We start from the raw sequence: 16,584 nt of genomic DNA, 5'->3' as shown, positions 1-16,584 counted from the left end.
GACAATTCACTGTGAGCTGCAGCTTTGCATCTCCTAGCAAGTGTGTCTGAAGGGGAAGAGTGCTCGGGGTCAATTTCAGATAATTGGCAAAAGACCCAGAGGGGACATGAGGAGGCACTGTCACACAGTGAGTTGTTTTGACCTGAAATGCACTGTTTGACAGGATGTTGGAAGGAAATTCAATAGTAACTTTCAAACAGGAACTGGATATATATGTAATATACTTGAAAAGCAAAAATATGGGGAATGAGTGGATGATTGGGACTAATTGGATAGCTCTTCCAAAGAGCCAACACAGGCACGATGGGCCGACTGGTCTCCTACTGTGGTGCATGATTCTATGAATTCCACATCTGTACTGAAGGCGCCAGTTGGAGGAGCTACAATTGGCCTCTGCTCCTGTGGCTGAGGGGTCCCCACTGCTCATCAGTGTCCAGCAACCCTGGCTGGAATGGTGGTGGTTGAGGGCCGCCAGAATCAGTCTTGGTTGTGAATGAAGCCTCCCCCAACTCACCAGCACCACTCCCCTCCCCCCTCCCCTCCACCCTAGCACCTCCACCACCTGTCCCCAGCACCACCCGCAGTTGAATGATCCGTTGACATTGTCGAGATTCACATGTACAAATGGCCACCTGGGCAAGGAGGGGAGAAATTAGAATTCTTCTCAAAAAGAGGTTGAAGGTAGATATCAACCCCCCCCCTCCCCCCCCTGCCTCCAGCCCACCCTGCGCCTTGACTGACACATGAAGATGTGGCAACAAATTGTAACGGAAAGAAAATACATAAGCAAAAGCAAATGGGATAGATTTTCAGCTTGCCGCCCGGGTGTAAAACAGGTGTTGAAAATCTAACCCCCCCCCCCCCACCCCCGGCTATTTTAAGCAAAATGCAACATCCTCCACTTTTATAATCATCTTAGTCTACTTGTCCCATTAATTGAATGTTACCGCTTTTTTCCCCCAACAGTTTAAACAAGGATTAAAGAAATTCCTTTCAAGCACTTGGATAACAGAGGACGATCTTCTCCTTCAGGCGAGCCGATTAAAAGTTCAAACAATAATCAACAAATTGTGCATTGTCCTGAACTATCCAAGCAACGACCCAGAGAAAATCCCACTCCCGCTTTATCTTGCGTCCCAACAACATCGGCTCTCTCAGCTCTATGCCAATATTAAAATGTAGAAAAGCACTGGGGAGGCAAAAGTCATCTGAAGAAGTTGGAATTAGCTGAGTGCAATTTCTGTGTGTGGGGGGTGGGGGGAATTGATGGTTTATATTTACATGAAATAACCCCTTGAATTTCAAAATGAAAATATGTTCAAGCAACTCTCCCAGTATTGGACCTATGTGAGTGACACTGCCTCTGGTATGTATGAACACTTTCTGGATTGAAGATCCTGGCCTCTCTCTTCAAGTTAGGTCCACAACAGTTTTTGACTTTACCAGAGTGGATCTATACCAGTGTGATTGAACAGTGCAGCAGGAGGATGGGACTGGTAAATCAGGTCTCCATCTCTTCCCACTGTAAGGTTATTGAGGCATGTCTTAGATGAGTTCCCACCTTGTGGGCTGTTATTCTATAGTCTATTATATGAAAGTCTTTATCATGTTACTGACAATTTATTATGCAAACTATTTTTGGATCTGTGTGTTAATCTAATGCTAAATGCTTTTTCATCAGTTTAAAACAAAAGATAATAAAGTTCACCATCTTTCTAATGTTGATTGTAAAAATGTTCTGTTTGTAGTCTTCCACCTTCTGAGTCTCATCAGGGGAAGGTTTTGGTAAAAGGGAAGGGTTTCCCAAGTGCAGGAGAAAACTTGGCAGCAAGTGTCACACATTGGGAGTGGATCAGTTGCAGTGGGGAATATTTCTAAAAAAAATTAACATCTGAGGTTTGAATTAAAGGTGTATAAAAGTGCCATACTCATACTAACCATCAGTTATTTCAATTTCAGTAAGTTGGGTGTTTTAATTATTTGTACATTTCCACTGTAAATTACATCAGATCCCCATGTCAGTCTGTCTTGATCTTACACTTACCATGAAGTCCTGGTTCCCTCACCACCCCACCCCCATTCCAAAATGTTCTTTTCCCCCCCTCCCCCCCTCCCCCCTCCCTCCTCCCTCCTCCCTCCCTCCTCCCTCCCCCCTCCCTCCTCCCTCCCCCCTCCCTCCTCCCTCCTAAAGGCAGTCACTCAGGATAGGGTACAGTTATAACGCACTGGGTGCTCTCTCTTATCTCACCCAAATAGACAGACTTTATAGGTTTAGTCTAGGCAGTGGATGTCACTGGCTATTTAACCGGGGGTGGGCGGAGGGGCATCACGGCTGAGCCACTGAACTGCCCAAACAACATCCTGGCTGATAGCGGCTAACTCAGCTTGCTGGACAGTGCATTTGCCAATTAAGATGTCACTGGAATCTCTTTTTTAAAAAAAAAACTAGTTGTCATATCCAAAGAAAATTAGTATTCATTCAACAGAGCAAGAGTTAACTTTGTTTGTTGAACAGCTGGTATAATGGCACCTGTATCATATGTATTTTTATGAATGAAGTTCCGAGTTTTAGCTGTTTTAAAGTTTCTAGATTAGGATGGATCAGCATGTCCTCATGGAGGAATTATGTTTCTGACCTCTTCGATGGAATTCTTTTGTTTTCCATGCCATGCAACTTGGCGCTGGCATTGGTGGAGCAAAGGTTCACCTTTCTTCCAGGAAGCTTGAAAATCTTCTGAAAGTTCACTCCGATATTCCTGGTGTAAAAAATCATAGATGAGAGATTTGAGGAGCGAGTTGATTTCCCCGAGGAAAGCTTCAGAGGTTTTCGGAGATCACAACTCATATAGATGCTTTGAATTATCCGTGTGTTATAGTAGGGTTCTAGGACAAGGCGAAACAAGCAGTCACAATGAGAACAGTCAGTACAGCTTTAAAGAGAAAGCAAAACTGTTAGGAGATTTGTATATAATACACAGAAATGTATTTTTACTTGTATTTTCTGGTGAAGTATTGTGCCCCTTGAATGGAGGTCCCTTGTATATGTTCAGATGGATGTAAACGGTCGCAAAAAAAGTCAGGGTTTTCTCACAGTCCCCTTGGCCAACATTCATTCCACAACCAACACCACCAAGGAAAACGAGTTTGCTGATCGTTCGGCTTATCTGCTGTTTTTGGCACTTTTCAGAGCTTAACTGTGCTGCACAGTTGGGGGCGCTGTCTTTCGGATGAGACGTTAAACCAAGGCCCCATCTTCTCTCTCAGGTGGCTGTAAAATATCCCACCATGCTACTTTAAGAAGATTAAGGGAGTTCTCTGACGTCCTGGTCAATGTTTATCCCTCAATCAACATCACTAAAAAATAATACATTATCTGGTCATTACCTCATTGCTGTTTGTGGGAACTTGCTGTGTGTAAATCAGCTGCTGTGTTTCTTACATTACAACCGTGCCTGCACTTTGTTGTACTGTATTGGCTGTAAAGCGCCTTGGGATGTCTTGAGGTCGTGAAGGACACTATATAAATGCAAGCCTTTATTTTCAGTGGGTTTCAAGTTGGGGCTGTGCTTATTGTAAGCGGGACCGATGATTAGGTCGTTGTGGATAATCCGCTAGCCCAGAGAGCAGTGACTTGTCAATTTCCAAAGAGCTCTGAAATCAGGATCCTTCCTCCAATATTATCCTCAGCTTGATCTTGATTCTTGACATTTTACTTCATCCAAATTTTATATGATGTATGATGGGAAATTGATTTCCCTTTCATAAAACTATGCTGACTCTGCTTGATTGCATTATGATTTGCTAAATGTCCTGCTACTGCTTCCTTAATGATGGACTCCAGCATTTTCCCAATGACAGATGTTAGGCTAACTGGTCTATAGTTTCCTGCTTTCTGCCTCCTTCCTTTCTTAAATAGGGGCGTTACATTTGCGGGTTTCCGGTCTACTGGTACCTCTCCAGAATCCAAGGAATTTTGGTAGATTCATCATCATCATAGGCAGTCCCTCAAAACAAGGATGACTTGCTTCCACACCAAAAAAAAGGCTGAGTTCACAGGTGTTTCAATGAAGGATGTAATATTCCAGATCTCGAACTACATTCTGATGGGTGGAAGATGCCTGTGTGTGGATATTTTTAACACGGGCTTGACAGAGCTAGGTCTTGATCCAGTGGCAAGGGCTATCCAAGATGACTGGAGACCTGCTCTGCTGCACGGATATAGTGCGCACACATATCGCAGTGTGGGCTGGCCTGTGCTGGCCCTGGGCCCCTGAACTCACGCCTCTCCTGGGCCCCGATCACATCCCTTTGCTCGTTTGCCCGTTAGTGAAAATAAATTCACAGACACTAGTAAAGTAAGAGATAACTTTATTGCTAACAGAGCTCTGGGAGAAGAGTTGAGATCCTGCGATCTGCAAACACCTTCTCCCCGAGTGCCTTGTGCCGCAGGGCTATAAGCAGTTTACAGGGGGCGGAATACAATCATTTAAGTTTATTTACATACAACCAATCAATCCATATGGCAATGCAATTCATTTACATACAACTTTTTAGTCCTAGTTAAACCTGATAGCATGGCGTGAGTTTGGGGGCCCTTCCTCTGTATCTTCTTTTGTGGTTAGTTATTCTGTTGCAAAGCTTTCTATGAAACAGTGGCCTGCACCTGGCCAGGAGTCACTTGTTGCTGCAGAGTTCATATCAGGGACAGTAGATAGGCTTCTTGGTACAAAGTTCATTTAGTGGTGGCTTACCCCATCCTGCTTTGCTATGTCTGAAAATTCACTCGAACACCCCGATCTCTCTCTGTTCCACTGCTCCAATCATTCGCCACACTTCTGCTGTTCTCTGATGCAGAGTACATTGGATCCGTTGGTCAGAATCGCGATTTGCATGTCATCATGGAGCAGGCGGAGGATGGTGCCGAACTTTTGGGGGCAGCCGAAACGGAGGAGGATGCTCCATAGTCCCTTGCGGTTGACGGTATCAAAAGCCTTTGTAAGGTCAAAGGCGGCCATGTACAAGGGTTGGTGCTGTTCCCTGCTTTTCTCAATGTATCCATCATCTCTGCAGTCACCTCTTAAGACTCTAGGATGCAGGCCATCAGGTCCAGGGGACTTGTCCACCTTTAGACCCATTAGTTTACCGAATACTTTTTCTTTAGTGATAGTGATTGTTCTAAGTTCCTTCCATCCTATAGCCCCTTGATTATCCATTATTGGGATGCTTTTTAGTGTCTTCTACTATGAAGACCGATACAAAATATTTGTTCAAAGTCTGTTTCCTATTGTTAATTCCCTAGTCTCATCCTTTAAGGGACCAATGTTTATTTTAGCTACCTGCTTCCTTTTTATATACATGTAGAAGCTCTTACTGTCTGTTTATATATTTCTTGCTGGTTTACTCTCAAGCTATAATCTTTATCATTTTTTTTAAGTCATTCTTTGCTGATTTCTAAAAAAATTCCTAATCCTCTAGCCTTCCACTGTTCTTCACAACATTGTATGCCTTTGCTTTCAATTTGATATCATCCTCTACTTGCCATGGATGGTTCATCTGTCTCTTAAAGAGTCTTTCTTTCTCACTGGAATATATTTTTGCTGAGTTATGAAATATCTCCTTAAATGTTTCCTGCTGCTCAGCTGCCATCTTACCCTTTAATCTATTTTCCCTGTCCACTTCAACCAACTCTGCCTTCATACCTTTGTAAATTACTTTTATTTAAGTTCAGGACACTAGTTTGAGAACTAGCTTTCTCACCCTCAAACTGAATTTGAAATTCTACCATGCTATGATCACTCTTCCCCAGAGGCTCCTACACTACAAGATTAATTAATCCATACACATTACCAGATCTAAAATAGTCTGCTGCCTGGTTGGTTCCACAACGTATTGTTCCAAGAAACAATCCCGCATACACTTTATGAACTCTTTCTCCAGGTTCCCGTTGCCAATTTGATTTGTCCAATCAATATGAAGATTAAAATCACCCATGATTATTGCCGTAGTGCTTGAAGGGAAAACATTTACAGGGTTATGGGGAAGAGCAGTGGAGTGGGACTAATTGGATAGCTCTTTCAAAGAACTTGCACAGGCACGATGGACCAAATAGCCTCCGCCTGTGCTATATTATTCCATGATTCGATATTCTTACAAGCTCTCTCTGCAGCTTAGCAAGTTTGTCCAATAGTGGCTGAATCATATAGACCAAGGCCCCAAGTTTGATTGCTGGTCTGTACTGAGTTACCTGACAGCAGCTAAAGTGCCCTCTGCAGCACTGAGAAAAATCAAAGCAGTATTCCTGCACTTGAAGAGTGCTATGTATTGTGTCATTGATAAGTCACAGGGAGACCTTTGAGTTGGAGGTCATGCAGAGAAGAGTCCCAAGGCTGATGCTGACTGACAGGGGTTTCAGATCCAAGACTGGGGGGGGGGGGTCAGCTTTTCAGCCAGCAGTGGAAGTGTCTGCGGTGTGATCTTAGAGGCCTACAAGATGATAAATGAGAAACAATTAAGATGCTTCAATGTGGGAACTGTAGACTACTTATGGATGGATGAACTAAAATGGTCATTGATAATTATCTTTTGATCTGTAAATACATTAAAAATCTGGCATCAATTGACAACCAGATCAGCTATGACCTCATTGCATGGCAGAACAGGCTCAAGGAGCTAAATGGCCTACTCCTGTTCCTAGGTCGAGGGCAAGGTTAACAATAGAAGTCAGCTAGATTCCTGGGAGAGATAAAGATAATGACAACATCGATCAGGAGATAAAAAAAGGATATGTAATATTGAAATCATAGTTGACTTCTAACAACTCAATATAAACTGGGAATATTGAAATGGAAGTGAGGAAACACAATCACGACTGGTGAATGTGGGACGCAATTTATTTTTGACCCAATAGCGCTGAAATTCCTCTTTCAACTCAAAACAGGAGAATACCCATTCTTCAACCTTAAGTGAGATCGGCAGGTGTAACCAGCAACTGAGCCACAGTGACCCGTAAAGGTCCCAAGTTTAATCGTTGCGCTGTACGGCGTATACTGATCTCAGCCAGGGCAGCTGTAGGAATATAAACATAACTTCACCCATCTCCATTACCATACACAGATCTTGTCATTAGCAGATACATCTAAATATCCCCAAATCTTTTCCTCGTTCCATGCAAGCCAGCTCACTCGCATGCTAGTTTTTCTAAATAATTTTATTTAACGCTGTTGTATATTTTGCACACACATTCTATTTGAAAGACAGCAGATAATAAATCGATGTGCTTTTTCCTCCCTCACATTTGTAAATAATTAAACCTGTAATATTTTACCAAATGTTATGGCAAAGGCACGTTGACTGGCTTTCAAAGTCTGCTGTGCAAAATGCAATGTTCAAGCCACGCACAAGGTTTCAAGATTCAATTTATAGATGAGCCCCCTTGTGAACACGAGTTATAAGGAGAAAATCTGAATCATACACCGCCATTAGTTGCCGTATCCACCCCAATCAAATTAGTTATATTTCAGGCAGAAAGGACATGTTACATTAACCAGAGATTTAAGCAGAACAAAGACTTGAAAGCCCCCTCCTCCACAGAGTAGTTGATTGTAAGATAATTCAACTCTGTTCTGCTATATTTTGGTTTTGGTAAGTTAAAATGTATTTGACAGTTTAGAAGCAAAAAAGGCACTGATCAGAACAGGCAGCTCTATCTTGAGGTGATATCAAGGATGCACACAGTCAGCTTCCTGCCAATTCCTCAGCGCCTTGGAACCATTGGGCGGGTGCCATGCACACAAACAGCAACACAAAGACAGCCAGTAAATGATCCCTTTAGGCAAAAAACTTTTAAGATCGGCTGATTGTGGATAATGCAAAGCAGTCTCTATTACATGCAACAGTATGGAATAAATTTAGGCTGAGCATTTAATGGGTAAAAAGCTGGCTTTACGACGCAAAGGCATTTCTTCTTCAGCCTTTAAAAACTAATCTGGAATAACCTCTAGCTAATATGAAACATCTCGATCATTAAAACATAAATAGAATTGGTTCACTACAATTTGAAACCCTGACTTCAGAAAGATTGACATTCAGTCTGCTTTCCAAGGTTGGCGATGGAAAGATGTAACATCATTTTCTAAAGACTTTTTATCCCATCTAAAGCAGCAATTGTGAAGAGAAAAGCAGGCTCAGGTTTTCGATCGGATACGGAGACGTGACCAAACACTTTAAGCTTCAATGCCATCAAAATCATGGCAGTTTGGACTCAACCTAATGGATTCACCCAAAACAAATGGATATTGCTCAGCTGGTTACAGCCTGAACACAGTCAACAGAACCCTAACTGCCTGGTCTGAAGAAAAGCAGGTGGGGGTTTGAGAGGCAGCTCAGACTTTGGATACAGGTCTTAAATACTGTACCATTGAGGAAAGAATGAACACTCTACCCTCATGGCTAATTATAAAACACATATTTACTCCAAGTCCGGCTGCTGCTCCATTATAGCCAGGCCATCAAGCTTATGGTTTAAGCAAGTCCTAGGACTGAAGTTTATGCTCATATCAGGTCAGCTAGGAAAGGAGTATAAAGTAGTGACTTTTAATTGGGGGGGAGGGGGTGTTGGGGAACAAGGGGAACAAGAGGAGACAAAGAGAAATGCAGTCTCTTTTCCCAATAATTTTTGGTTTATATTTTGTTTTCGTAAAAGCACCATAATCAAGCATCTTGATGAAAACAATGCCCTCGTGTCTCAAAAGCAGACTTTATTGAAAGGTTTGAAGAAATTTACTAAGAATGACATTGTGTAACTTGTTCTGCAAAAGATGAGAACTCAGAACAACAAGACAATTAAGACGGTCTGGGCTGGACACAAAAAGTTATATCAGATAAAGCAAAGAGGAAAAATATTGTAATTAAATTGCAAGGAGAGCAACACAACACATGACTGTGCAAAATGCACTCAATCAACAAGACATTCTTACATCATGTGAATTCAAAGGTTTTAAGTAATTCAAATCGGTCAGCAAGATTAGGAATAATGATACTTTTTTTCCTCATTTATATGGGCAAAGGATTTTTTTCTTAAAAAGGAAAGTTATCAAATACTCTTTAAAAATAAAGTGCATTTTCTAATGGGTCTAAGAGATATTACAGAATGCAAAGATACATACATTTTGAAATCGTCCATATTGATGAAGAAAATATTGTAGAGCAAGAAAACTCAAGCTGCAGGAATCAAATGTCATGTGCCAGCAATCTCCTCTCAAGTCTTCCGGCACTGTGATGGAGTATAAAATAATTTCTTTGCACATCTGATACATTAAGATGCAACTGATTTTACTACAAGAGGAATACCGTTATGATCGGTGATGTATTTTATGATGTCTATCCGTGTTCTTCCCCATCATCACTCACCACCACAACCCCCCCACCCAAAAACATTGCACGGTGGGAAGAGGAGATCTGTTGAGAATTAATGACATCATCGGGCATGATGTCCTGGGGCTGCTCAGCTTTCTTCCCATCTATCCCATAGAAAGTGTAGTGAGTGGCAACCAATAATTCACTGAATTGACTCAGTTTATGTTCCATTTGATATTGCAAATTGATTTAAACTTCTCTTCTCAAGGGTGGTAAAAGCATTGAAAAGATGTGTGTGTGTGTGTGCATCATCTCAAATTTAAGCACAGTGCACCCGTCAAGGCATCCAGGGAATGTTGCAGATGTCTCGATTCGCACCAAAGCATAGGATGCGAATCAGGAGATTCACAAAAGGAAGGAATATCTGAGGCGTTAGCAAAAATTCATATTAAATTCTGCCTTACTGTACACAAATAATCAGAAGCAGATGCAAAAAACAATATTCCTAAAGCAGTTCAGTGACATTAATCAAATATTGACCAACAAAAATGTGTCTTCCATTTTATTTCAAATTAAATTTCAGAAATGCTGCGCCATGTGTGAAATCCTTCCTGTGACCCCGACAAATGAGTTCAATGGCCAGCTTAGTTTTTTAATCTCCTGTTTTAAATTCCATTTTCAACTCCCAACATTACAGTGTGTTAAAACTTGGCATTTTATTCTTATATCGGTTATCATTCCAATTCTTTAGGCTCCGAGTTTACTCCGCTGGTTATTTTATTCCCTGTACAATCCAAGACATATTTAAACTAACTTTTAGGCAGCACTTCAGTGCTATTTTTCCTACCTGGCTGATTACATCTCCTGAATCACCAACACTGTACACTCCAAGTTTATTTTTAAAAATTGTATAAACTGAAATGGATATTTGCTCCATCATATGAAAAACCGTATTCAGGCTACTTGGAAGCACTAGGATAGGGCAAAAAAAATCTTTTCCTTGTTGGCAAATATTTCAGTGTATGGTTTCAAATTAACAACACTAGTACTAGGTACCAAAAGATAACCCTTAGCCTACTACATACAGAGTGTACTTGAATAGATTTTCACCAGGGCTACAGGTTAAAAATACACCTGCTGTTAAATTATAATTACATTCTAAATTACAATATCAAACATAAAATTTATAGTATACCACTCATTTAAAACACAAAATAACAGAACTGTTATTTGTCATCCGTATCATTTCATTAAATGTCGCCACAAAGTCATATTAAATTACATATAAAAAAGAAACTATGTTCATATTACAATCTGATATATTTGCAGTACACTACAAGGTGAACATGATCAGTGTATGCGAGCACTGAAGTCCTTTCCATTTTTAAAGAGGAGGCTTTCGAAGGTTCGGTACGACTGATGTGGGGAACATCCAGTCTGCACAAACAGTCGACGCTGCTTTAAGTGCAGTCCTTCATAGTCATCAGTCTTACCATTCTCAGAAAACATCCACTGAAATTCCTGCAAGATTAAAAACAAGGTAAACTAAGACAAGAGAACTCTGCATGGTTCCTTTTAATAATTAAGGCAGCACAACTAGTTCCGTACCAACCACTATAATACTGTACAAAACTGTTTTTAATGCAATATTACTGTGCATACAGTGACGGGGTGTCAATAACCAGTTAAATAATTCAATTATCTAAAGCTTCACTATGCCCCTCTCCACACTTCATCAACAATGCTCATCAAAAATAATTTTATTTCTCCTAATGGGGCTGGGGCATGAGCGGGAAATCCATTTCTCCCCCCTCTTAAAAATACTTTAGATGGTTTTTTTAAATTTAAAAAGTCACAATAAGTATAAGTGAATTTGTTGGTTTCAATAAGGATCCCAATTCTGCCGCAAGCACCCCACCCCCCCCACAAAAATGTAACTTTTTTAAGCAGTTGTTTAATTTATACCAAAGAAAATTGACGTAAAAAAAATGTCAGTAAATTATCCAAGCAATCAGTGGTAATCAGGCTGAAACAGAGGCCGTATAAAAAGACATTTCCTCAAATATAATTCACACAAAGTTTTGAAGTAAGATTTTACACCTGAAAGGAATACTCACAGAAAAGCCTTTCCAATGCCTTAAGATCTAGCTAAGATCGATGAAGTGGGATTGAATCCATGTGTACATTGAGCTTCATTTCATTGTCCAGAATCTGCACAAGTTGTTGCATGGATGGGAGATGGCCAGACTCGAGTTTGGACCACACTGGAACATCTAAAGAACAGAATAAAAAGTTTGTGTTACATTAATTATTGGCATTTTGGGTAGGATGGTATGAGGGAGAACTTCAGATTTGGATGGACTAGTTCGAATCCATACAAAACAAACGCTAGACCCCTATCCCAAAATAGGCTATATAATGTATGGAAAATATTTAGTGAAGCTTTCGTTCTTGGTTTATCCTCACTTCTGTAATCTCCTCCAGCCCAATAATCCCCCTAAACCTCTGCGCCCTGCCTATTCTGGCACTTTGAACATCCCCAATTTTAAATGCTCCACCATTGGCGGTTGTGCCTTCAGCTGCCATGGTCCTAAGCTCTGGAATTCCTTCCTTAAATCTCCCCACCTCTCCACATATCTTTCCTCCTTAAAACCTACCTCTTCGACCAAGCTTTTGGTCACCTGGCCTAACATCTTTTTATATGGCTCGCTGTCAAAACATTTTTTTTGATAACACTCCTGTGAAGCGCCTTGGAACATTTTATTACGTTAAAGGCATTATATAAATATAAGTTGTTGATTTTGCTGTTGAATTAGAGGTCTAGCATAGCTCTATGAATCATATATTATGCTAAATCAAGAAATTTTGCTAAAATTCTTTAATTCATAAGGGAAGCTCCTGATGAGAGCTATGTGGTTAATTCTTGTACAGGAAGCTTGACTTGCCCATTTGGGTTACTGCATTGCAACAGGTTTATACAAATCTAAGCATGGTGGAATATTCATTCATCACACAACTGAATAGAACACCCCAAAGGCATAACATCAGAAGCTTATGAAGAAGCTATTGTGCTACCTAACACTGATTACCTGCATCTATAACCAGACATGTGCAAACCGTATAAATAATGGGCAGCCAGAAAATCTGTTTGCATATTGCTCTGCGACTGTCACCCTGGGTGGCACTAGTTCATTGCTGGTGCGCTTCTCTATACAATTTTAGAACACAAGTTCACTCATGCGATTATACACATGGCAACTTTCCAATTTAAGTTGTGCCATCAGAGTGAATAACAGGGGAAAGAAAAATAGTGGTTCCACAGCTGCGCAGAGAACACCTGGGAGTGAGGGCAGGGGAAAAGGGAGAAACAGCGTCTCTCCTTGGTGCCTTCAGACAACTTCAAGCAGCTGGATCAAGAATGTCATTGCCAAAAGGTAAAGAGCAGTTCCTTAACCCACCATGCCCTCACAGTAAGGCACCCATGGGCATGGCAGTGGAGAGACGGGATCTAAAGAGAGAGAAGCTAGACTTTGCTTTTAATGGCGTCAAAAATACAATAGCCGACCAGACAAATAGTGACGCAGGATTCCTGTAATCGGATTTATCATGAACCCGAGAAAGAAACAAATATCACTGTGCGAAAGTGATACCTGCTACTGTTAGCGACCAATCCAGAGGGAATCGATCCATCCACCACTCTCTGATGGTGGATAGGTCACTCCTTCTACATTAAGACACTGTGGCAGTACATAAGTAATGTATGTGTCAGAGGTTATGACTCAAGGATTACAGCAGGTAACAAAACACTATTTAGCATAAACACAGCAAGGAACATAAGAACATAAGAATTAGGAACAGGAGTAGGCCATCTAGCCCCTCGAGCCTGCTCCGCCATTTAATAAGATCATGGCTGATCTGGTCGTGGACTCAGCTCCACTTACCCGCCCTCTCCCCGTAACCCTTAATTCCCTTATTGCTTAAAAATCTATCTATCTTTGACTTGAAAACATTCAATGAGCCAGCCTCAACTGCTTCCTTGGGCAGAGAATTCCACAGATTCACAACCCTCTGGGAGAAGAAATTCTTTCTCAACTCAGTTTTAAATTGGCTCCTCCGTATTTTGAGGCTGTGCCCCCTAGTTCTAGTCTCCCCCACCAATGGAAACAACCTCTCTGCCTCTATCTTGTCTATCCCTTTCATGATTTTAAATGTTTCTATAAGATCACCCCTCATCCTTCTGAACTCCAAGGAGTAAAGACCCAGTCTACTCAATCTATCATCATAAGGCAACCTCCTCATTTCTCGAATCAGCCTAGTGAATCGTCTCTGTACCCCTTCCAAAGCTAGTATATCCTTCCTTAAGTAAGGTGACCAAAACTGCATGCAGTACTCCAGGTGCGGCCTTACCAATACCTTATACAGTTGCAGCAACACCTCCCTGCTTTTGTACTCCATCCCTTTCGCAATGAAGGCCAACATTCCATTTGCCTTCCTGATTACCTGCTGCACCTGCAAACTAACATTTTGGGATTCATGCACAAGGACCCTAAGAGTTTCATGCACAAGGACCTCCAGGTCCCTCTGCACCACAGCATGTTGTAATTTCTCCCCATTCAAATAATATTCCCTTTTACTGTTTTTTTTTCCCTCCAAGGTGGATGACCTCACACTTTCCGACATTGTATTCCATCTGCCAAACCTTAGCCCATTCGCTTAACCTATCCAAATCTCCTTGCAGCCTCTCTGAGTCCTCGACACAACCCGCTTTCCCACTAATCTTTGTGTCATCTGCAAATTTTGTTGCACTACACTCTGTCCCCTCTTCCAGGTCATCTATGTATATTGTAAACAGTCGTGGTCCCAGTACCGATCCCTGTGGCACACCACTAACCACTGATTTCCAACCGGAAAAGGACCCATTTATCCCGACTCTCTGCTTTCTGTTCGCCAGCCAATTCTCTATCCATGCTAATACATTTCCTCTGACTCCGCGTACCTTTATCTTCTGCAGTAACCTTTTGTGTGGCACCTTATCGAATGCCTTTTGGAAATCTAAATACACCACATCCATCGGTACACCTCTATCCACCATGCTCGTTATATCCTCAAAGAATTCCAGTAAATTAGTTAAACATGATTTCCCCTTCATGAATCCATGCTGCGTCTGCTTGATTGTACTATTCCTATCCAGATGTCCCGCTATTTCTTCCTTAATGATAGTTTCAAGCATTTTCCCCACTACAGATGTTAAACTAACCGGCCTATAGTTACCTGCCTTTTGCCTGCCCCCTTTTTTAAACAGAGGCGTTACATTAGCTGCTCTCCAATCCGCTGGTACCTCCCCAGAGTCCAGAGAATTTTGGTAGATTATAACAAATGCATCTGCTATAACTTCCGCCATCTCTTTTAATACTCTGGGATGCATTTCATCAGGACCAGGGGACTTGTCTACCTTCAGTCCCATTAGTCTGTCCAGCACTACCTCCCTAGTGATAGTGATCATCTCAAGGTCCTCCCTTCCCACGTTCCTATGACCAGCAATTTTTGGCATGGTTTTTGTGTCTTCAACTGTGAAGACGGAAGCAAAATAATTGTTTAAGGTCTCAACCATTTCCACATTTCCCATTATTAAATCCCCCTTTTCATCTTCTAAGGGACCAACATTTACTTTAGTCACTCTTTTCCGTTTTATATATCTGTAAAAGCTTTTACTATCTGTTTTTATGTTTTGCGCAAGTTTACCTTCGTAATCTATCTTCCCTTTCTTTATTGCTTTTTTAGTCATTCTTTGCTGTTGCTTAAAATTTTCCCAATCCTCTAGTTTCCCACCAACCTTGGCCACCTTATACGCATTGGTCTTTGATTTGATACTTTCCTTTATTTCCTTGGTTATCCACGGCTGGTTATCTCTTCTCTTGCCGCCCTTCTTTTTCACTGGAATATATTTTTGTTGCGCATTATGAAAGAGCTCCTTAAAAGTCCTCCACTGTTCCTCAATTGTGCCACCGTTTAGTCCTCGTTTCCAGTCTATTTTAGCCAACTCTGCCCTCATCCCACTGTAGTCCCCTTTGTTTAAGCATAGTACGCTCGTTTCTGACATAACTTCCTCATCCTCAATCTGTATTACAAATTCAACCATATTGTGATCACTCATTCCGAGGGGATCTTTTACGAGGAGATCGTTTATTTTTCCTGTCTCGTTACACAGGACCAGATCCAAAATGGCTTGCTCCCTTGTAGACTCTGTTACATACTGTTCTAAGAAACAATCCCGTATGCATTCTATGAATTCCTCCTCCAGGCTACCCTCTGCGATTTGATTTGACCAATCGATATTTAGGTTAAAATCCCCCATAACTACTGCCGTTCCTTTTTCCCATGCCTCCATTATTCCCTTGATTATTGCCCGCCCCACCATGAAGTTATTATTTGGGGGCCTATAAACTACGCCGACCAGTGACTTTTTCCCCTTACTATCGCTAATCTCCACCCACAATGATTCAACATTTTGTTCATTGGAGCCAATATCATCCCTCACAACTGCCCTGATATCATCCTTTATTAACAGAGCTACCCCACCTCCTTTCCCTTCTTGCCTCTCTTTCTGAATCGTCAGATACCCCTGTATGTTTAATTCCCAGTCTTGGCCACCTTGCAACCATGTTTCTGTAATGGCCACCAAATCATACCCATTTGTAATGATTTGTGCCGTCAACTCATTTACTTTATTTCTAATGCTGCGTGCATTTAGGTAGAGTGTTTTCATCCTAGTTTTTCAACCATGATTTTTAGTTTTTACCCCTCCTGCAGCCCTTTTATATTCAGTGGCCCTTTTTGTTTCTTGCCTTTGGTTTCTCTGCCCTCCACTTTTACTCATCTCTTTTCTGTCTTTTGTTTTTGTCTCCTTTTTGTTTCCCTCTGTCTCCCTGTATTGGTTCCCATCCCCCTGCCATATTAGTTTAACTCCTCACCAACAGCACTAGCAAACACTCCCCCTAGGACATTGGTTCCGTTCCTGCCCAAGTGCAGACCGTCCGGTTTGTACTGGTCCCACCTCCCCCAGAACCTGTTCCAATGCCCCACGAATTTGAATCCCTCCCTGCTGCACCACTGCTCAAGCCACGTATTCATCTGTGCTATCCTGCGATTCCTACTCTGACTAGCACGTGGCACTGGTAGCAATCCCGAGATTACTACTTTTGAGGTCCTACTTTTTAATTTAACTCCTAG

At 41.5% G+C, this 16,584-nt stretch overlaps 1 protein-coding gene across 1 annotated transcript in view; it reads right to left on the bottom strand.

The window, feature by feature from the left end:
• Positions 1-9,903: 9,903 nt before the first annotated feature.
• The window catches only part of LOC139266001 (thioredoxin reductase-like selenoprotein T), a 46,963-nt gene continuing 40,282 nt past the window's right edge, over positions 9,904-16,584 (bottom strand). The window contains exons 5-6 of the mRNA XM_070883726.1: positions 11,472-11,627; positions 9,904-10,875 (exon numbers count right to left, since the gene is read on the bottom strand). Coding sequence (XP_070739827.1) covers positions 11,503-11,627 — 125 coding nt within the window. The 3' untranslated portion in view covers positions 9,904-10,875; positions 11,472-11,502. The remainder of the gene's footprint in view (positions 10,876-11,471; positions 11,628-16,584) is intronic.

The sequence above is a fragment of the Pristiophorus japonicus genome, chromosome 6, assembly GCF_044704955.1.
Source record: "Pristiophorus japonicus isolate sPriJap1 chromosome 6, sPriJap1.hap1, whole genome shotgun sequence".
In the NCBI taxonomy this organism is placed as follows: domain Eukaryota; kingdom Metazoa; phylum Chordata; class Chondrichthyes; family Pristiophoridae; genus Pristiophorus; species Pristiophorus japonicus.
Note: the sequence above shows the minus strand (reverse complement) of the source record. Positions and strands in the feature narration are given on the sequence as shown.